The sequence below is a fragment of the Salmo salar genome, chromosome ssa03 (genome assembly GCF_905237065.1).
Source record: "Salmo salar chromosome ssa03, Ssal_v3.1, whole genome shotgun sequence".
In the NCBI taxonomy this organism is placed as follows: domain Eukaryota; kingdom Metazoa; phylum Chordata; class Actinopteri; order Salmoniformes; family Salmonidae; genus Salmo; species Salmo salar.
The window spans coordinates 102,659,941-102,683,438 of NC_059444.1; the positions used below are offsets into that span (position 1 = coordinate 102,659,941).

Below are 23,498 nucleotides of genomic sequence, written 5' to 3' on the forward strand. Positions count from 1 at the left end.
GAGACCAGGGTCTGGCCCTGAGGTCATCTCTCCCTGGTACCATATAGAACAGAAACATTAACTCATGCTCTGGAATGCGGTCTCTTTAGGTTTAATCACCCAAAAGACATTGTAAATCTCCTGTCAGTGTTTTCTCCCAGAGGCCCATCCTCAGTAGAACACAGACATAATAGTTATAAGAACCCTCTATTCTGTTGCATAAAACAACCATTTGATGCAATAAAAGTATTATAACATAATCTTGCAATTTTGCTCTCAGTGTCCACTGAAAGTTGACTAGTAACAAGAACTGGGACCTAAAAGACACCCACCATGAGACCCACTAAATCTGCCCAAGAAGAGGAAAACAAAAGAAAATCCCACACCAAACTTAAAGACAGGAAGTAAACCAAAAGGTGGAGCAACTAAAGGTGTTGACTCTCCACATGTATCAAGACAACTGGAGCACTGGGCCAGACACTCTTAAATAGAACCTGGACCAGCTCAGGTGAAACACCTTCCCACTAACGAGATGGACAAGCCAGCACAGGTGTAACACATACTGACTAACGAGGTGACACCAATCAGTGCGTCCTACGTGCTAACGAAGCTAGACGTGCTAACGGGCTAACGAGCTAGACGTGCTAACGAGCTAGACGTGCAAAAATCCAAACCTCAAAACATATATGGAAAAATCAAAGACTGTAACACCGTAAGAGAATGCTTACCACCAACATGGTGTCTACTGGCTGTCAACAATTAAAAACAAGAAAAAAACGTATTTTTTCCCCACTAGCTTCTAGAACTCTCGTCCCCTTGGAACGAGCACGAACAAAACTCATCTTTTTTGTGATCCATGGCAACTCACTGGCTAAACGCAAAACACAAATCTTTTGACTGTCCAACCTTGAGACAATCAGAAACTAAATTGTCCTCGCCATGGACACAAGCACCAGAAACGCTGTTGTTTTGACAAGTAGCAATAAATCACTGATATCGATTAGGGGGGAAATCAGGTTGTACGTGCTGTTGAAACTAACAGAACTAAAAAAACACATGGAAATGGGAGATATATTTTACCTCACTGATTAGAGGACAACCTGCAGAAGACAGTCAGCTACATTTTGGAGTGATGCATTTAAATGTAGGGGTCACTAAACAAAGGAACACAACACTTATTTGTCATAACTCATCGATATCATGTTGAAATCATTTGGGTGAGAGGAGGGAGATGAGGTTGCACGTCCTGTTAAAACTAACAGCTCAAAAATCACACGGAATCTGGGAATAATGTGTACATCCCTGGTTAGAGGAGAATTTGTAGAAAACAGCTCGCTACATTTTGAAGTGTTGAATTGTGATTCAAGTGGGTCACCAACAAAACTATTTTTGTGTTCGTCACTTTTGTTAAATCTCATAAATAGTACTCTTCCATTTCAGAGCCTGGATTTTCCCCCTGAGGCTAATATCCATTTCATGTTGAAATCAATAGAACAGGGGACAAACGTTTAGGGTTCTACATTGTGACATCATTAAAATACTCCTTCTACAATGTTAAACATTCTACATTGTGACATCACTAAAATACTCCTACTACAATGTTAAAACATTCTACATTGTGACATCATTAAAATACTCCTACTACAATGTTAAAACATTCTACATTGTGACATTATTTCATTGATATCATGAAACAACTCCTTCATGTAGTTTCTGATGTTTGATCAGATAACTTTTATCAGAGTATGTCTTCCCACATTGAGTACAGCTATAAGGATTATGTCCTGTGTGTGTTCTCTGGTGCAAAGTCAGCTGGCTAGATGTAGTAAAACTCTTCCCACATTGACTACAGTTATAAGGTTTCTCTCCTGTGTGTGTTCTCTGGTGTGTCGTCAGACATCCAGATGTACCAAAACTCTTCCCACATTGATCACATTTAAAAGCTTTTCTCTCCTGTGTGTGTTCTCTGGTGTACTATCAGGCTGTTTAGCTGATTAAAACTCTTCCCACATTGATTACAGATTTCTCTCCTGTGTGTATTCTCTGATGTGATTTCAGGGTTTGTAGCCGAATAAAACTCTTCCCACATTGATCACAGCCATAAGGTTTCTCTCCTGTGTGTGTTCTCTGGTGTATAGTTAGATAGCTAGATGTAGAAAAACTCTTCCCACATTGACTACAGCTATAAGGTTTATCTCCTGTGTGTGTCCGTTGGTGTACTATCAGGCTGTTTAGCTGAGTAAAACTCTTCCCACATTGACTACAGCTATAAGGTTTCTCTCCTGTGTGTCCTCGCTGGTGTACTATCCGGTTGCTTAGCTGAGTAAAACTCTTCCCACATTGATCACAGCCATAAGGTTTCTCTCCAGAGTGTATTCTCTGGTGTGATTTCAGGGTTTGTAGCAGAATAAATCTCTTCCCACATTGATCACAGCCGTAAGGTTTCTCTCCTGTGTGTGTTCTCTGGTGTATTGTTAGATAGCTAGATGTAGTAAAACTCTTCCCACATTGATCACAGCTATAAGATTTCTCTCCTGTGTGAATTCTTTTATGTATTTTAAGGTTTGATGAAGAGTTGAATCTCTTCCCACAGTCAGAGCAGCGGTGAGTTCTCTTCCCTGTGGGTCTCTGCTGGTGTTTCTTGAGGTGTTCTGATCTGGAGAGACTCTTCTCTGCCTCGTCAGCATCATGAGGTTGTTGAGGCTCCCCAGAGGATCCACGATAGTCCCGTCTCTCTCCTGTGTGAACAACAAAGTCAGACAGATGATTAAAGGCCCACAACAGCAGAAATCCACTATTTATTTGAGGTAAAGGGTGATGTCCAGAGCATACCCATGAAACTGTACAACAATTGTCATCTGTTAAATTTGAAAATTAAGACAGTCAAGATAGCAACAATAGTCATATTTAGTCTTGTTTTCACATTAGTAGTAACATTGATGATTGTAGGCTAGAAATAAGTTATTCAAGTTGTTGAAACTCTAAGCAGTGTGCCAGACGACTTTTGGTCTCCAATAAAGGCCTTTTCTGTGTTTGCTAAAATTGCAGCACGAGAGCAATGCACACACAATTTGATTGTAGAAACTCCTCCCTGCTAACGAGGAAACCACTAGTTATGGATGTAGTATATCTGGTAATGAGGAAACCACTAGTTATGGATGTAGTATATCTGGTAATGAGGAAACCACTAGTTATGGATGTAGTATATCTGGTAATGAGGAAACCAATAGTTATGGATGTAGTATATCTGGTAATGAGGAAACCACTAGTTATGGATGTAGTATATCTGCTAATGAGGAAACCACTAGTTATGGATGTAGTATATCTGGTAATGAGGAAACCACTAGTTATGGATGTAGTATATCTGGTAATGAGGAAACCACTAGTTATGGATGTAGTATATCTGGTAATGAGGAAACCACTAGTTATGGATGTAGTATATCTGGTAATGAGGAAACCACTAGTTATGGATGTAGTATATCTGCTAATGAGGAAACCACTAGTTATGGATGTAGTATATCTGGTAATGAGGAAACCACTAGTTATGGATGTAGTATATCTGGTAATGAGGAAACCACTAGTTATGGATGTAGTATATTTGGTAATGAGGAAACCACTAGTTATGGATGTAGTATATCTGGTAATGAGGAAACCACTAGTTATGGATGTAGTATATCTGGTAATGAGGAAACCACTAGTTATGGATGTAGTATATCTGGTAATGAGGAAACCACTAGTTATGGATGTAGTATATCTGATAATGAGGAAACCACTAGTTATGGATGTAGTATATCTGGTAATGAGGAAACCACTAGTTATGGATGTAGTATATCTGGTAATGAGGAAACCACTAGTTATGGATGTAGTATATCTGGTAATGAGGAAACCACTAGTTATGGATGTAGTATATCTGCTAATGAGGAAACCACTAGTTATGGATGTAGTATATCTGGTAATGAGGAAACCACTAGTTATGGATGTAGTATATCTGCTAATGAGGAAACCACTAGTTATGGATGTAGTATATCTGCTGAGGAAACCACTAGTTATGGATGTAGTATATCTGGTAATGAGGAAATCACTAGTTATGGATGTAGTATATCTGCTAATGAGGAAACCACTAGTTATGGATGTAGTATATCTGGTAATGAGGAAACCACTAGTTATGGATGTAGTATATCTGCTAATGAGGAAACCACTAGTTATGGATGTAGTATATATGGTAATGAGGAAACCACTAGTTATGGATGTAGTATATCTGGTAATGAGGAAACCACTAGTTATGGATGTAGTATATCTGGTAATGAGGAAACCACTAGTTATGGATGTAGTATATCTGGTAATGAGGAAACCACTAGTTATGGATGTAGTATATCTGGTAATGAGGAAACCACTAGTTATGGATGTAGTATATCTGGTAATGAGGAAACCACTAGTTATGGATGTAGTATATCTGGTAATGAGGAAACCAATAGTTATGGATGTAGTATATCTGGTAATGAGGAAACCACTAGTTATGGATGTAGTATATCTGCTAATGAGGAAACCACTAGTTATGGATGTAGTATATCTGGTAATGAGGAAACCACTAGTTATGGATGTAGTATATCTGCTAATGAGGAAACCACTAGTTATGGATGTAGTATATCTGCTGAGGAAACCACTAGTTATGGATGTAGTATATCTGGTAATGAGGAAATCACTAGTTATGGATGTAGTATATCTGCTAATGAGGAAACCACTAGTTATGGATGTAGTATATCTGGTAATGAGGAAACCACTAGTTATGGATGTAGTATATCTGCTAATGAGGAAACCACTAGTTATGGATGTAGTATATATGGTAATGAGGAAACCACTAGTTATGGATGTAGTATATCTGGTAATGAGGAAACCACTAGTTATGGATGTAGTATATCTGGTAATGAGGAAACCACTAGTTATGGATGTAGTATATCTGGTAATGAGGAAACCACTAGTTATGGATGTAGTATATCTGGTAATGAGGAAACCACTAGTTATGGATGTAGTATATCTGCTAATGAGGAAACCACTAGTTATGGATGTAGTATATCTGGTAATGAGGAAACCACTAGTTATGGATGTAGTATATCTGGTAATGAGGAAACCACTAGTTATGGATGTAGTATATTTGGTAATGAGGAAACCACTAGTTATGGATGTAGTATATCTGGTAATGAGGAAACCACTAGTTATGGATGTAGTATATCTGGTAATGAGGAAACCACTAGTTATGGATGTAGTATATCTGGTAATGAGGAAACCACTAGTTATGGATGTAGTATATCTGATAATGAGGAAACCACTAGTTATGGATGTAGTATATCTGGTAATGAGGAAACCACTAGTTATGGATGTAGTATATCTGGTAATGAGGAAACCACTAGTTATGGATGTAGTATATCTGGTAATGAGGAAACCACTAGTTATGGATGTAGTATATCTGCTAATGAGGAAACCACTAGTTATGGATGTAGTATATCTGGTAATGAGGAAACCACTAGTTATGGATGTAGTATATCTGCTAATGAGGAAACCACTAGTTATGGATGTAGTATATCTGCTGAGGAAACCACTAGTTATGGATGTAGTATATCTGGTAATGAGGAAATCACTAGTTATGGATGTAGTATATCTGCTAATGAGGAAACCACTAGTTATGGATGTAGTATATCTGGTAATGAGGAAACCACTAGTTATGGATGTAGTATATCTGCTAATGAGGAAACCACTAGTTATGGATGTAGTATATATGGTAATGAGGAAACCACTAGTTATGGATGTAGTATATCTGGTAATGAGGAAACCACTAGTTATGGATGTAGTATATCTGGTAATGAGGAAACCACTAGTTATGGATGTAGTATATCTGGTAATGAGGAAACCACTAGTTATGGATGTAGTATATCTGGTAATGAGGAAACCACTAGTTATGGATGTAGTATATCTGGTAATGAGGAAACCACTAGTTATGGATGTAGTATATCTGGTAATGAGGAAACCAATAGTTATGGATGTAGTATATCTGGTAATGAGGAAACCACTAGTTATGGATGTAGTATATCTGCTAATGAGGAAACCACTAGTTATGGATGTAGTATATCTGGTAATGAGGAAACCACTAGTTATGGATGTAGTATATCTGGTAATGAGGAAACCACTAGTTATGGATGTAGTATATCTGGTAATGAGGAAACCACTAGTTATGGATGTAGTATATCTGGTAATGAGGAAACCACTAGTTATGGATGTAGTATATCTGCTAATGAGGAAACCACTAGTTATGGATGTAGTATATCTGGTAATGAGGAAACCACTAGTTATGGATGTAGTATATCTGGTAATGAGGAAACCACTAGTTATGGATGTAGTATATTTGGTAATGAGGAAACCACTAGTTATGGATGTAGTATATCTGGTAATGAGGAAACCACTAGTTATGGATGTAGTATATCTGGTAATGAGGAAACCACTAGTTATGGATGTAGTATATCTGGTAATGAGGAAACCACTAGTTATGGATGTAGTATATCTGATAATGAGGAAACCACTAGTTATGGATGTAGTATATCTGGTAATGAGGAAACCACTAGTTATGGATGTAGTATATCTGGTAATGAGGAAACCACTAGTTATGGATGTAGTATATCTGGTAATGAGGAAACCACTAGTTATGGATGTAGTATATCTGCTAATGAGGAAACCACTAGTTATGGATGTAGTATATCTGCTAATGAGGAAACCACTAGTTATGGATGTAGTATATCTGGTAATGAGGAAACCACTAGTTATGGATGTAGTATATCTGGTAATGAGGAACCCACTAGTTATGGATGTAGTATATCTGCTAATGAGGAAACCACTAGTTATGGATGTAGTATATCTGGTAATGAGGAAACCACTAGTTATGGATGTAGTATATATGCCTGGAGCAAAAAATAGTGAGCAAAGATTTTAGTTTTCACAATGTATTCTGAATAATACAGCGCAAGATCAGGAGTGCTACTCAAGGAAACTCACATTAAGCTCTGTGTCTATTCACTAATTCACCACCGTGGGGAAAACTCAGGGGAGTTCTCATAGGCTGACAGTAAAAATAGCCTCCATTTACAGGTTGCTTATGAGTGCATTTCACATTAAATATGGATTATAATTGTAAGACTCGCTTGAATCACCTGCTTAATATGTTTGTGTTATTGTCGCATATCAACTGATTTATACTTAAAAACACTTCAACCAGTAAAATGCTCTTTGGCTTTTCCATCAGCCTGACAATGAGGGTTTGTACACTAAGTGTTTAACAAATTGGCCCATAACTTCACCTAACAATAACATAGACCTACTGTAGGACCCATAACTTCACCTAACAACAACACAGACCTACTGTAGGACCCATAACTTCACCTAACAACAACATAGACCTACTATAGGACCCATAACTTCACCTAACAATAACGTAGACCTACTGTAAGACCCATAACTTCACCTAACAATAACATAGACCTAGGACTATAAATCATTTAATATTTCAGGTGAAACATGGAAACTAAAATGTTTTTGTCATGACATTTCATAACCTGATCACCAGATAATTTTGTGAATAATCCCACTAGGCTACTCTGTAATGTGTTGTCATTCTAAATGTCCTGAATAAAGGAAAATAGCTCTGTGTGTTGTACAATAGCCTATCCATCAAGGAACAGTTCTCTACACATTATGAGCTAAGTATCTCTGTGTCCAAACAGACTAACAAGACCCTACTGTAAATCAAGCAGACAATAACACTTTATAAACATAAATTTGTTAGGGATGTTGGATCCAACATGGAGAACGGCATAACTGTCTTTACCAGAGTAATGAATGAAGAAGCACTTTGGTTGTTGTTGCATGTCCTGATGTTTGTCATGTGACTGTCATTCAGAAAATGATTTCCTGGATCAGCTGATGATAGTTGAACATGTGACTGTAACTAAACAGCTACAGTATTAAGTATTATGTGTAATTATTGAAGAACGACGTTAATGACAGTATCTATTTGGGTGTTGTCAATAAAGTTAAGGTGACTCTCGGTTAGAACCATTGGATTTAGCAAACTCTGAAATTATTTAGGATTTCTGTGCCCATAAAAACTGTTTTGCCAGCGTAACATAAGGAGACACTAAATGTTACGTAGTTAGAGAGCATTTCAGAGATCTGAATACAAAAAACTGTCCTAACAGGACAATAACCTAAACCACAAGGCCAAATCTACACTGGAGGAGCTTACCAAGATGACATTGAATGTTCCTGAGTGGCCTAGTTACAGTTTGGACTTAAATCGTCTTGAAAGTCTATAGCAAGACTTGAAAATGGCTTTCTAGCAATGATCAACAACCAACTTGACAGAACAGGAAGGATTTTCAAAAGAATAATGAATATTCACATGAAGATCAGCCTCCTATTGGATGACATCACGACTTCCCATCAAGCCAACTCCTTGGAGGCCTCACTATGACATCACTCACTCCTTCTAGTTTGCAGTTGTCTAAAAAAACACTATTTTGCTCAAAACATTTATTTGTTTCCCATTAGTGTGTTTATACTTTACTGTATTTATATATCACTTTTCAACAGGAAAAGTTTAAAAATCCCTGGAGGACTTCATGGACAATTCATACCGTACAAAAATATATTCAAGTGTAGAATGCCCTTTTAAAAATCACACATTAGTTCAACAACTGCAGAGTTTGTGTCCCTGTTTTATAAGATAGTACTCACTGTATTTACTGGTGTTAATCAGATCAATGTCCCTGTTTTATTAGATAGTAATCACTGTATTTACTGGTGTTAATCAGATCAATGTCCCTGTTTTATTAGATAGTACTCACTGTATTTACTGGTGTTAATCAGATCAATGTCCCTGTTTTATTAGATAGTACTCACTGTATTTACTAGTGTTAATCAGTTCTCCAGTCTTCTCTTCTTCGTCCTCCTCTAATGTGACAGTAATCTCCCCCCTCTTCATCTTTCACTCCAAAAACTGCATCTTCCTCCTTTTCTTTCACAGTAACATCCTCCTCCTCTTTCACTCTGAAGGCGTCTTCCTCTTCTTTCACTGAAACGTCTTTCTCTTCTTCTTTCACGGTAACAGCCTCACCCTCTACTTGTTTTTGTATTGTAACAGCCTCCTCTTCCTCCTCCTCTTTCACGAGAGCTTCTTTCTCCGTCCAACAGCCCTCTTCTTTAGCAGGAGGAGAGTAACTTAGTGAGCGCATGGTCGGGGATGTTAGCTAGCTAGGCTAGTGCTAACTTAACCAGCCAGCTAGTTGACTTACAACGTAAATATTAAATTAAATGGGGTAGCTAGTTGTTTACACATAAGTATGTTTAAATCACAGTTACAGTTAAACCAGGAAAGTGTCTAAAGAACTTGAATGTTCAGACTTTGTCGGCTAGCGAGCTACCGAGGTGGCTGCAGTTGTTGAAGAAGCGTTCCGTCCACTAGATTATACGTCACACTAGAAACATCGCCTGAAAGACACATATGGCCATCTGCTGTCTGGAGGGAGGAAACGCAGTTGAGGAGGGAAAACTATTTTTATTCTTCATTGAATTATAATATTATAAAGCAGTTTAGGGAAACGTTTTTTTTCTCTCCATTAAATATGAATATTATATCAACAAGTACAAAGAGCAACAAGTGTTTGATTAGTTCAGATTTTTTATGAGAATTTAAAACAAACTCTACATCTACTCCACATCTGTATTTCTGATTCAGTGAAATAACTAGATATCAAAATAAGCACCTAGTTATTGGTACCCTTGATAATGATGAGCAAAAATTACTGTATGAAATAAATAAATTAACTTTACCCACTACCAGGATATTTTTGCCAAAAACCTGGTTACCTCTCTGCTAGGAGGCTGAGACTTGGCCATAAGGGGATCTTCCAGCAAGACACATCAACATCCACAAAGAAATGGTTAATTGGGTACAAAATCAACATTTTTAATGGCCATCTCAGTCTTCGGACTTGAACTCCAATGAAAACCTGTGGTTTGAATTGAACAGGGCAGTCCACAAGCGCAGACAAAATAAATCAAGGACATGGAGAGATTCTGTATGGAGGAAGGGTCTAAGATCCCACCCAATGTGTTCTCTAATCTCATTAAACATTTCAGTGTCATTATCCTCCCAAGGGGAGGGTGCTGGAGTATTGAAAACATGGGAGGCAATAATTCAGACCCCAACCTTTTGAGAATTACATTTTAAACTAAATCTCTTTCTCTGAGCAATTGTATTAGTATAAAATAATATAATTTCCTTTTTTTGTGTTGGTGTAACAATACATCATGTAGATGTATATAATGAACAGACTAGGTCTATACTGCTCCTACATGGTGTAACAATACATCATGTAGATGTATATAATGAACAGACTAGGTCTATACTGCTCCTACATGGTGTAACAATACATCATGTAGATGTATATAATGAACAGACTAGGTCTATACTGCTCCTACATGGTGTAACAATACATCATGTAGATGTATATAATGAACAGACTAGGTCTATACTGCTCCTACATGGTGTAACAATACATCATGTAGATGTATATAATGAACAGACTAGGTCTATACTGCTCCTACGTGGTGTAACAATACATCATGTAGATATATATAATGAACAGACTAGGTCTATACTGCTCCTACATGGTGTAACAATACATAATGTAGAAGTATATAATGAACAGACTAGGTTCTATCCTATTCTACTGTATCTGTCTATGTATTACTCATCTCATATGTATATACTGTATTCTATCCTTTTCTACTGTATCTCTCTATGCATTACTCATCTCATATGTATATACTGTATTCTATCCTATTCTACTGTATCTTAGTCTATGTATTACTCATCTCATATGTATATACTGTATTCTATACTATTCTACTGTATCTTAGTCTATGTATTACTCATCTCATATGTATATACTGTCTTCTATACTATTCTACTGTATCTGTCTATGTATTACTCATCTCATATGTATATACTGTATTCTATACTATTCTACTGTATTTTAGTCTATGCCACTCTGACATTGCTCGTCCAAATATTTATATATTCTTAATTCCATTCCTTTACTTTAGATGTGTGTATTTGTTGTGAAGTTGTTACATATTATTGCACTGTTGTCCTTGAGTGGTCCAGCCAGAGCCCGGACTTGAACCCGATCAAACATCTCTGGAGAGACCTGAAAATAGTTGTGCAGCGATGCTCCCCATCCAACCTGACAGAGCTTGAGAGGATCTGCAGAGAAGAATGGAAGAAACTACCCAAATACAGGTGTGCCAAGCTTCTAGTGTCATACCCAAGAAGACTCAAGGCTGTAATCGCTGCCAAAGGTGTTTCAACAAAGTACTGAGTTAAGGGTCTGAACACTTATGTAAATGTAGGATTGGGCCGTTGTCATCAAACTTCCATGATTAGTAAGAATTAGGGTAGATTTATAGGACTATTGTTTTTATGATTCATACATACTTTCCTAACCCAAAAATGTACCTAAATAATCTACAAGATCAGAGTATTTTTAAATCTACCAGTTGGTGTTGAAACAGAGACGAATGATGACTTTCTTGAATTGATCCCTAGTTTCTGACTCCGTGTATTCTATTGAGTCCGTCAACAAAATTAGAATGAAAAGGTATTTAAAGGCACAACATTCTAATTAAAGGTATTACCGTATTTAAAAGAATGGCTTAAGATGAAATGGACTCTAAACCCTATTGAATGAAAACTCCATGACAAAATCTGTTGGCCAACAACTGTGAGGGTTTTCAGCCAGGTATCAACACATGCAGAGTGTGAGTAAGCAAGACATACATTCCTAAATGGGGATCGGCCCCAGTCTCCTGGTAAAACACCAGAACCCTCCCCCTACAGCATTTATGTTCATTTTGAGAAAGTAGCACTACAGTCTCCAGGTAAAAAACTACTTTTGGGTAAAAATAGACGCGACACCTGTCTATGAATTTGAGAGGTTACATTGATGCTCCAGATACTCAACTAGTCTAAAGCAGACCAGTTTTATTGCTTCTTTAATCATAACAACAGTTTTCAGCTGTGCTAACATAATTGCAAAAGGGTTTTCTAATGATCAATTAGCCTTTTAAAATGATAAACTTGGATTAACTAACACAACGTGCCATAGGAACACAGGAGAGATGGTTGCTGATAATGGGCCTCTGTACGCCTATGTAGATATTCCATTAATAATCATCTGTTTCCAGCTACAATAGTCATTTACAACATTAACAATGTCTACACTGTATTTCAGATCAATTTGATGCTATTTTAATGGACAAAAAATGGCTTTCTTTTAAAAACAAGGTTATTTCTAAGTGACCCCAAACTGTTGAACGGTAGTGTACATCTACATCCTCCCATGTTGCTGAACCACTGATCAATAAGTCCCTATTACAGGAAAAAACACTATTTCCATTGGTTGTTAGTACTGTACTGACCTCTCGTCCTCTGTCTCTCTCGTACTCTGCCTTGTGTATTTATCTTCAAAATATTCTTATAGTCCCAACATAGAACCAAATAGACTTCCCAAAAATAATATGGCATTTACTTTATTTCACATTTATTTAATCAGATATGTCAATTGAGAACCAATACGCATTTACAATGACAATCTGAATGAAGAAATACTAATATCAATCTATTTAATAATTAACATGTTTGAAATATCCCAATGATATAGTGAACAACATTTAGGGGTTTACACTTGCATTCAATCAATCTTAAGTTCATAATCAAAACATTTTTTTTTACTCTTTTAATCCGATTTTCGACATGATCATGTCTTGAGCTGGGAAAAACATGTAGACCTATTTTTCAGTATGATTTCATTCATACAATATTATTTAATGTAGAATGAACAAAAACACAATTTCTCAATCAAAAACATAAGTCAGAACACAGCCTCTCTATTCTCTCATGTGATTTCAGGTCCTCTGACTGGGAAAATGTATTTTCACAATGAGAGCAGTGGTATGTCTTCTCCTCCTGTGTATTAGTATGTTGGAAAGGCTTTTCTCCTGTGTGTGTTCTCTCATGCTTTTTCAAGCTCCCTAACCGGGTAAAACTCTTTTCACATCGGGGAACATTTGTAAGGCTTTTCTCCTGAGTGTATTCTCTCATGCGCTTTCAGACTCCCTCGATGGGTAAAACTCTTTTCACAATTGGAACAGTGGTAAGGCTTTTCTCCTGTGTGTATTCTCTCATGCTCCTTCAGGCTCGCATACCACCTAAAATTCCTTCCACAGTGGGAACAGTGATAAGGCTTCTCTCCAGTGTGTCCCCTCTCATGTGGTTTCAGGCTCCCTAACTGAGTAAAACTCTTTACACAGTGGGAACAGTGGTACGGCTTCTCTCCAGAGTGTCTTCTCATATGTATTTTCAGGTTCCCTAACCCAGTAAATATCTTTCCACACTGAGAGCAGTGGTAGGTCTTCCTATCTTCTGTGTGTATTTCTTCATGTTGTTTCAGGTACCGTAACTGGGTAAACCTCTTTCCACACTGGGAACATTGGAAACTCTTTTCTCTTGTGTGTGTCCTCTCATGCTCTTTTAGGTTCCCTAACTTGGTAAAACTCTTTCCACAGTGGGAGCATTCGTAAGGGTTTTCTCCTGTATGCGTTCTCTCATGTACTTTCAGGTTCCTTAACCACTTAAAACTCTTTCCACACTGGGAACAGTGGTGTTGTCTCGCTGGTTTGGGCGTCTCTGGGTCTGGTTCCCCTAAAGGAGTCTCCCTGCTGTCAGAGTGAGAGTCTGGTCCCTCTCCTACCAAAGACAGAGTATTTAGTTAAATATTAAACAGAGAACTGAATTAAACCTCCATGAAATAAAACTGTCTTCCTGTGAGGCTAGATTCCTCAAAAACCTGAAGTCAGTTTTCAGAACATTACATAATTTAATAAAAACTTGGTGGCCGCCTAATAATAATAATAATGTAGAACATAAAATCTAATCTTTCTCTCATGTTTATAGGCTGAGCAGAGCTCTACAATAGGGAAAGGGGGATACCTAGTCAACTGAATGGATTCAACTGAAATGTGTGTCCCGTATTTAACCCAACCCCTCTGAATCAGAGAGGTGTGGGGGGCTGCCTTAATAGACATCCACGTCATCGGCAGCCAGGGAACAGTGGGTTAACTTCCTTGCTCAGGGGCAGAATGACAGCGTTTTTACCTTGTCAGCTCGGGGATTTGATCCAGCAACCTTTCGGTTACTGGCTCCTACCTGCCAGGCTACATAATGTCGTATTTTAGGCTGAGCAGAGCTCTATAATAATAGATAATGTCATGTTTATAGGCTGAGCAGAGCTGTATAATAATAGATCATGTTTATAGGCTGAGCAGAGCTGTATAATAATAGATAATGTCATGTCTATAGGCTGAGCAGAGCTCTATAATAATAGATAATGTCATGTTTATAGGCTGAACAGAGCTCTATAATAATAAATAATGTCATGTTTACAGGCTGAGCACAGCTCTATAATAATAGATAATGTCATGTTTACAGGCTGAGCAGAGCTCTATAATAATAGATAATGTCATGTTTATAGGCTGAGCAGAGCTCTATAATAATAGATCATGTTTATAGGCTGAGCAGAGCTCTATAATAATAGATCATGTTTATAGGCTGAGCACAGCTCTATAATAATAGATAATGTCATGTTTATAGGCTGAACAGAGCTCTATAATAATAGATCATGTTTATAGGCTGATCAGAGCTCTATAATAATAGATAATGTCATGTTTATAGGCTGAACAGAGCTCTATAATAATAGATAATGTCATGTTTATAGGCTGAGCAGAGCTCTATAATAATAGACAATGTCATGTTTATAGGCTGAACAGAGCTCTATAATAATAGATAATGTCATGTTTATAGGCTGATCAGAGCTCTATAATAATAGATAATGTCATGTCTTCAGGCTGATCAGAGCTCTATAATAATAGATAATGTCATGTTTATAGGCTGAGCAGAGCTCTATAATAATAGATAATGTCATGTTTACAGGCTGATCAGAGCTCTATAATAATAGATAATGTCATGTTTACAGGCTGATCAGAGCTCTATAATAATAGATAATGTCATGTTTCCAGGCTGATCAGAGCTCTATAATAATAGATAATGTCATGTTTACAGGCTGATCAGAGCTCTATAATAATAGATAATGTCATGTTTACAGGCTGAGCAGAGCTCTATAATAATAGATAATGTCATGTTTATAGGCTGAACAGAGCTCTATAATAATAGATAATGTCATGTTTATAGGCTGAACAGAGCTCTATAATAATAGATCATGTCATGTTTATAGGCTGAACAGAGCTCTATAATAATAGATCATGTCATGTTTATAGGCTGATCAGAGCTCTATAATAATAGATCATGTTTATAGGCTGAGCAGAACTCTATAATAATAGATAATGTCATGTGTATAGGCTGATCAGAGCTCTATAATAATAGATAATGTCATGTTTATAGGCTGAACAGAGCTCTATAATAATAGATAATGTCATGTTTATAGGCTGATCAGAGCTCTATAATAATAGATAATGTCATGTTTATAGGCTGATCAGAGCTCTATAATAATAGATAATGTCATGTTATAGGCTGAACAGAGCTCTATAATAATAGATAATGTCATGATTATAGGCTGAACAGAGCTCTATAATAATAGATCATGTTTATAGGCTGAGCAGAGCTCTATAATAATAGATCATGTTTATAGGCTGAGCAGAACTCTATAATAATAGATCATGTTTATAGGCTGAACAGAGCTCTATAATAATAGATAATGTCATGTTTATAGGCTGATCAGAGCTCTATAATAATAGATAATGTCATGTTATAGGCTGATCAGAGCTCTATAATAATAGATCATGTTTATAGGCTGAGCAGAGCTCTATAATAATAGATAATGTCATGTTATAGGCTGATCAGAGCTCTTTAATAATAGATAATGTCATGTTATAGGCTGATCAGAGCTCTTTAATAATAGATCATGTCATGTTATAGGCTGATCAGAGCTCTATAATAATAGATAATGTCATGTTTATAGGCTGATCAGAGCTCTATAATAATAGATCATGTCATGTTATAGGCTGATCAGAGCTCTATAATAATAGATAATGTCATGTTTATAGGCTGATCAGAGCTCTATAATAATAGATAATGTCATGTTATAGGCTGATCAGAGCTCTATAATAATAGATAATGTCATGTTTATAGGCTGAGCAGAGCTCTATAATAATAGATAATGTCATGTTTATAGGCTGATCAGAGCTCTATAATAATAGATAATGTCATGTTATAGGCTGATCAGAGCTCTATAATAATAGATAATGTCATGTTTATAGGCTGATCAGAGCTCTATAATAATAGATAATGTCATGTTTACAGGCTGATCAGAGCTCTATAATAATAGATAATGTCATGTTTATAGGCTGGTCAGAGCTCTATAATAATAGATAATGTCATGTTTATAGGCTGAGCAGAGCTCTATAATAATAGATAATGTCATGTTTATAGGCTGAACAGAGCTCTATAATAATATATAATGTCATGTTATAGGCTGATCAGAGCTCTATAATAATAGATAATGTCATGTTTATAGGCTGAACAGAGCTCTATAATAATAGATAATGTCATGTTATAGGCTGATCAGAGCTCTATAATAATAGATAATGTCATGTTTACAGGCTGATCAGAGCTCTATAATAATAGATAATGTCATGTTATAGGCTGATCAGAGCTCTATAATAATAGATAATGTCATGTTATAGGCTGAACAGAGCTCTATAATAATAGATAATGTCATGTTATAGGCTGATCAGAGCTCTATAATAATAGATCATGTTTATAGGCTGATCAGAGCTCTATAATAATAGATAATGTCATGTTATAGGCTGAACAGAGCTCTATAATAATAGATAATGTCATGTTTATAGGCTGATCAGAGCTCTATAATAATAGATAATGTCATGTTTATAGGCTGATCAGAGCTCTATAATAATAGATAATGTCATGTTTATAGGCTGATCAGAGCTCTATAATAATAGATAATGTCATGTTTATAGGCTGATCAGAGCTCTATAATAATAGATAATGTCATGTTATAGGCTGATCAGAGCTCTATAATAATAGATAATGTCATGTTTATAGGCTGATCAGAGCTCTATAATAATAGATAATGTCATGTTATAGGCTGATCAGAGCTCTATAATAATAGATAATGTCATGTTTATAGGCTGATCAGAGCTCTATAATAATAGATAATGTCATGTTATAGGCTGATCAGAGCTCTATAATAATAGATAATGTCATGTTTATAGGCTGATCAGAGCTCTATAATAATAGATAATGTCATGTTATAGGCTGATCAGAGCTCTATAATAATAGATAATGTCATGTTTATAGGCTGAGCAGAGCTCTATAATAATAGATAATGTCATGTTTATAGGCTGATCAGAGCTCTATAATAATAGATAATGTCATGTTATAGGCTGATCAGAGCTCTATAATAATAGATAATGTCATGTTTATAGGCTGATCAGAGCTCTATAATAATAGATAATGTCATGTTTACAGGCTGATCAGAGCTCTATAATAATAGATAATGTCATGTTTATAGGCTGGTCAGAGCTCTATAATAATAGATAATGTCATGTTTATAGGCTGAGCAGAGCTCTATAATAATAGATAATGTCATGTTTATAGGCTGAACAGAGCTCTATAATAATATATAATGTCATGTTATAGGCTGATCAGAGCTCTATAATAATAGATAATGTCATGTTTATAGGCTGAACAGAGCTCTATAATAATAGATAATGTCATGTTATAGGCTGATCAGAGCTCTATAATAATAGATAATGTCATGTTTACAGGCTGATCAGAGCTCTATAATAATAGATAATGTCATGTTATAGGCTGATCAGAGCTCTATAATAATAGATAATGTCATGTTATAGGCTGAACAGAGCTCTATAATAATAGATAATGTCATGTTATAGGCTGATCAGAGCTCTATAATAATAGATCATGTTTATAGGCTGATCAGAGCTCTATAATAATAGATAATGTCATGTTATAGGCTGAACAGAGCTCTATAATAATAGATAATGTCATGTTTATAGGCTGATCAGAGCTCTATAATAATAGATAATGTCATGTTTATAGGCTGATCAGAGCTCTATAATAATAGATAATGTCATGTTTATAGGCTGATCAGAGCTCTATAATAATAGATAATGTCATGTTTATAGGCTGATCAGAGCTCTATAATAATAGATAATGTCATGTTATAGGCTGATCAGAGCTCTATAATAATAGATAATGTCATGTTTATAGGCTGATCAGAGCTCTATAATAATAGATAATGTCATGTTATAGGCTGATCAGAGCTCTATAATAATAGATAATGTCATGTTTATAGGCTGATCAGAGCTCTATAATAATACATAATGTCATGTTTATAGGCTGATCAGAGCTCTATAATAATAGATCATGTTTATAGGCTGATCAGAGCTCTATAATAATAGATAATGTCATGTTATAGGCTGAACAGAGCTCTATAATAATAGATCATGTTTATAGGCTGATCAGAGCTCTATAATAATAGATAATGTCATGTTATAGGCTGATCAGAGCTCTATAATAATAGATAATGTCATGTTTATAGGCTGATCAGAGCTCTATAATAATAGATAATGTCATGTTATAGGCTGATCAGAGCTCTATAATAATAGATAATGTCATGTTTATAGGCTGATCAGAGCTCTATAATAATAGATCATGTTTATAGGCTGATCAGAGCTCTATAATAATAGATAATGTCATGTTTATAGGCTGATCAGAGCTCTATAATAATAGATAATGTCATGTTATAGGCTGATCAGAGCTCTATAATAATAGATAATGTCATGTTTATAGGCTGATCAGAGCTCTATAATAATAGATAATGTCATGTTATAGGCTGATCAGAGCTCTATAATAATAGATAATGTCATGTTTATAGGCTGATCAGAGCTCTATAATAATAGATAATGTCATGTTATAGGCTGATCAGAGCTCTATAATAATAGATAATGTCATGTTTATAGGCTGATCAGAGCTCTATAATAATAGATAATGTCATGTTATAGGCTGATCAGAGCTCTATAATAATAGATAATGTCATGTTTATAGGCTGAGCAGAGCTCTATAATAATAGATAATGTCATGTTTATAGGCTGATCAGAGCTCTATAATAATAGATAATGTCATGTTATAGGCTGATCAGAGCTCTATAATAATAGATAATGTCATGTTTATAGGCTGATCAGAGCTCTATAATAATAGATAATGTCATGTTTACAGGCTGATCAGAGCTCTATAATAATAGATAATGTCATGTTTATAGGCTGGTCAGAGCTCTATAATAATAGATAATGTCATGTTTATAGGCTGAGCAGAGCTCTATAATAATAGATAATGTCATGTTTATAGGCTGAACAGAGCTCTATAATAATATATAATGTCATGTTATAGGCTGATCAGAGCTCTATAATAATAGATAATGTCATGTTTATAGGCTGAACAGAGCTCTATAATAATAGATAATGTCATGTTATAGGCTGATCAGAGCTCTATAATAATAGATAATGTCATGTTTACAGGCTGATCAGAGCTCTATAATAATAGATAATGTCATGTTATAGGCTGATCAGAGCTCTATAATAATAGATAATGTCATGTTATAGGCTGAACAGAGCTCTATAATAATAGATAATGTCATGTTATAGGCTGATCAGAGCTCTATAATAATAGATCATGTTTATAGGCTGATCAGAGCTCTATAATAATAGATAATGTCATGTTATAGGCTGAACAGAGCTCTATAATAATAGATAATGTCATGTTTATAGGCTGATCAGAGCTCTATAATAATAGATAATGTCATGTTTATAGGCTGATCAGAGCTCTATAATAATAGATAATGTCATGTTTATAGGCTGATCAGAGCTCTATAATAATAGATAATGTCATGTTTATAGGCTGATCAGAGCTCTATAATAATAGATAATGTCATGTTATAGGCTGATCAGAGCTCTATAATAATAGATAATGTCATGTTTATAGGCTGATCAGAGCTCTATAATAATAGATAATGTCATGTTATAGGCTGATCAGAGCTCTATAATAATAGATAATGTCATGTTTATAGGCTGATCAGAGCTCTATAATAATACATAATGTCATGTTTATAGGCTGATCAGAGCTCTATAATAATAGATCATGTTTATAGGCTGATCAGAGCTCTATAATAATAGATAATGTCATGTTATAGGCTGAACAGAGCTCTATAATAATAGATCATGTTTATAGGCTGATCAGAGCTCTATAATAATAGATAATGTCATGTTATAGGCTGATCAGAGCTCTATAATAATAGATAATGTCATGTTTATAGGCTGATCAGAGCTCTATAATAATAGATAATGTCATGTTATAGGCTGATCAGAGCTCTATAATAATAGATAATGTCATGTTTATAGGCTGATCAGAGCTCTATAATAATAGATAATGTCATGTTTATAGGCTGATCAGAGCTCTATAATAATAGATAATGTCATGTTTATAGGCTGATCAGAGCTCTATAATAATAGATAATGTCATGTTTATAGGCTGATCAGAGCTCTATAATAATAGATAATGTCATGTTATAGGCTGTAGTTGATCCAATGTAAATAACATTTTGTTGGTGTCCCACTTCATCTCTAAAGTAATAATTACCATACTTTCTAAATGATAATTCTTTAGTTCAGCCTTTCCTTGAAATGGCTATTTTATTTTATGTTTTTTTGTAGACTTACAAACGTTTGCTAATATGTTCAGTCTCCCCAAAACGCTTGTCCTTTTGCTAATATGTTCAGTCTCCCCATAACACATGTCCATTTCATGTCAATAATGCATCTTATTTTATGTATTTCTCCAACATTATTTAGAAATCTGCTTTTTGTTGGTATACACACTCCACACAAGGCCTACAATAGACACACGTCAAAAGTTTCATTTATAACTTGTTTGCCATTCTGTGAGACAATTAAGTTGTGATTTTGTGGTGGGAGGGACTCTGATGGTATACACATGTCACAGTTAAGCAATAAGACCAGAGGAAGTGTGGTATATGGCCAATATAGCACGGTTAAAGACTGTCCTTATGTACAACACAACACAGAGTACCTGGATACAGCCCTTAGCCGTGGTATATTGGCCATATATCACTGAGGTGTCTTATTGCTATTATAAACTGGTTACCAACGTAATCAGAACAGTAAAAATACATGTTGTCATACCCATGGTATACGGCCTGATATACCACGGCTGTAAGCCAATCAGCATTCAGGGCTTTAATCACCCATTTTAAAATGTAGCTTCAACATTATATTATAACATAAATTCCTATAGTACAGAACAACATCTTCAAGTATAGAATTTCAGTAGCATGCTGCTTTAAAACAACACATTCGTTCAAAACCTTTGCAGTTAGAGCTCGTTTTTAAGACAGTACTTACTGGTGGTAATCAGATCTCCTGACTCCTCTGTCAATATGACAGTTCTCTCTCCCTGTTTCCCCTCCTTCACTTCAAAAACTACATCCTCCTCTTTCACCTCTTCCTCTTCTTTTACTGTAACATCCTCCTCCTCTTCCACTCTGAACGCATCTTCTTCTTTCACTGAAACGTCTTTCTCTTCTTCTTTCACTGTAACAGCCTCACCCTCTACTTCTTGTTTTACTGTAACATCCTCCTCTTCCTCTTCCTCCTCTTCTTTTACTGTAACAGCCTCCTCTTCCTTCTCCTCTTTCACGACAATGTTCAGCCCCAGAGCTTCTTTCTCCGTCCAGCAGACCTCCTCTTCTTTAACAGGAGGGGAGTAGTTTAGGGAGCTCATGTTCGGGCATGTTAGCTAGCTAGCTAGTTAGCATGAGCGACTAGTTTAGTGCTAGGCTAACTTATCAAGCCAGCTAGTTGACTAACAATGTACCTATAACATTTAAATGGGGGCAATTAACTAGATGTCAGAAGTATATTTAAAACACAGAGGCAAATATGCACAGAAACAGTCTAAATGTTTCGGCTGTTGGCTACCAAGGTGGCTGACTCGCTGTTGTTGATCCGTTCCGTCCACTAGATTATACGTCACGCTGCAGCATCGCCTGAAAGACGCACATCGCCGTCTGCTGACTGGAGGGAAACGCAATTGTTGTTGCACACAAATTTATTTTTCATTCCTTTCATGAAATAATAATATTATATTGAGACGTTCAAATAGAGCACTGCATATTTTAAGTGAGAATTTAAAACATACTATCATTGTATTTAAGGCAGTTTCATATTCATATTTATTTTTATTTGATTATTATTAAATTTTTTTTTTTTTTTTTAGTTTACAGTAATGTATTCGCTAACTATTATTATTTTTTTTTGTAGTTTTTTAGTTTGCACAGATCTTTATTTAACTTGTTGTAAATAACAGTAACATGCAAAACATAAACATAACATAACATAACAGCCAGAGGGAATCCAAAGAAATTAGAGAAAAATAAATAAAAACTATTATATCAAATCAAATACAGACATATATCGAATACATTTTTTTGACATATTGTTTTGTATACGTTTTAAAGATTCTACGTACTGTTCCAAATCAGATAAAAAAATTAAGAAAAGGGGCTTTTTCTTCATAAATTTTGATTTGTGGATAAAAGATTTTCCTAATAAAATAAAGAGATTTATGACATACTCACGTTCAATTGTGGAATCAGTGTAGTAAAATAATATGTCAAACTTAGTAATATCAATGGTTGTATGCAATTTGCGGCTAAGATATAGTTTTACATCAGTCCAAAACACTTCACTATATAAACAATTACAGAATAAGTGTTCAATAGATTCAGTTTCTAGTTCACAAAAACTGCATTCACTGGTAACGTCAAATATATATTTAGAAATCATGCTATTACACGGATAGCATCTATGGATTATCTTAAAGGAGATCTCCTTTACTTTATTGGTCACCATAAATCTGTGTGGAGTGAGCCAAGCACGGCGCCAGTTTACATCAAACGATGAAGCCCAACAAAATATAGCAGAGGGAATAGACTTCCTGTAGAAAATATCCCTTATTAAACGATTGTTGAATTTCCGTATCTAGTAGACCAATGCCATTCACCTGAATATCGCTTACAATCGGAGATATTCCAAAATATGCATTATTCTGAAGTAAAGTTTTTATCCCACTAGGTATAGCTTTAATAACAGTGTCATATTCCTTGCTTGAAACCTCAAAGTTGTATATTTCCATAAATTCTCTCTGTGTAAATAGATTCCCACTGTTATTAACCAATTGGCTGACAAGAACAATGTTTTTCGAGAACCATTTATGGTTAAATAAC

The 23,498-nt window shown here is 35.6% G+C and overlaps 1 protein-coding gene across 1 annotated transcript; it reads right to left on the reverse strand.

The window, feature by feature from the left end:
- Positions 1-1,725: 1,725 nt before the first annotated feature.
- Positions 1,726-22,342, reverse strand: LOC123741869 (zinc finger protein 271-like; the record flags this gene model as incomplete). The annotated part of the gene is made up of 4 exons (XM_045716098.1): positions 21,616-22,342; positions 13,151-13,831; positions 1,999-2,819; positions 1,726-1,929 (listed from the first exon to the last, which is right to left on the reverse strand). Coding segments are annotated over exons 1-4 (2,085 nt in total), but the record flags the coding sequence as incomplete, so codon positions are not given.
- Between the last annotated feature and the right edge of the window lie 1,156 nt (positions 22,343-23,498).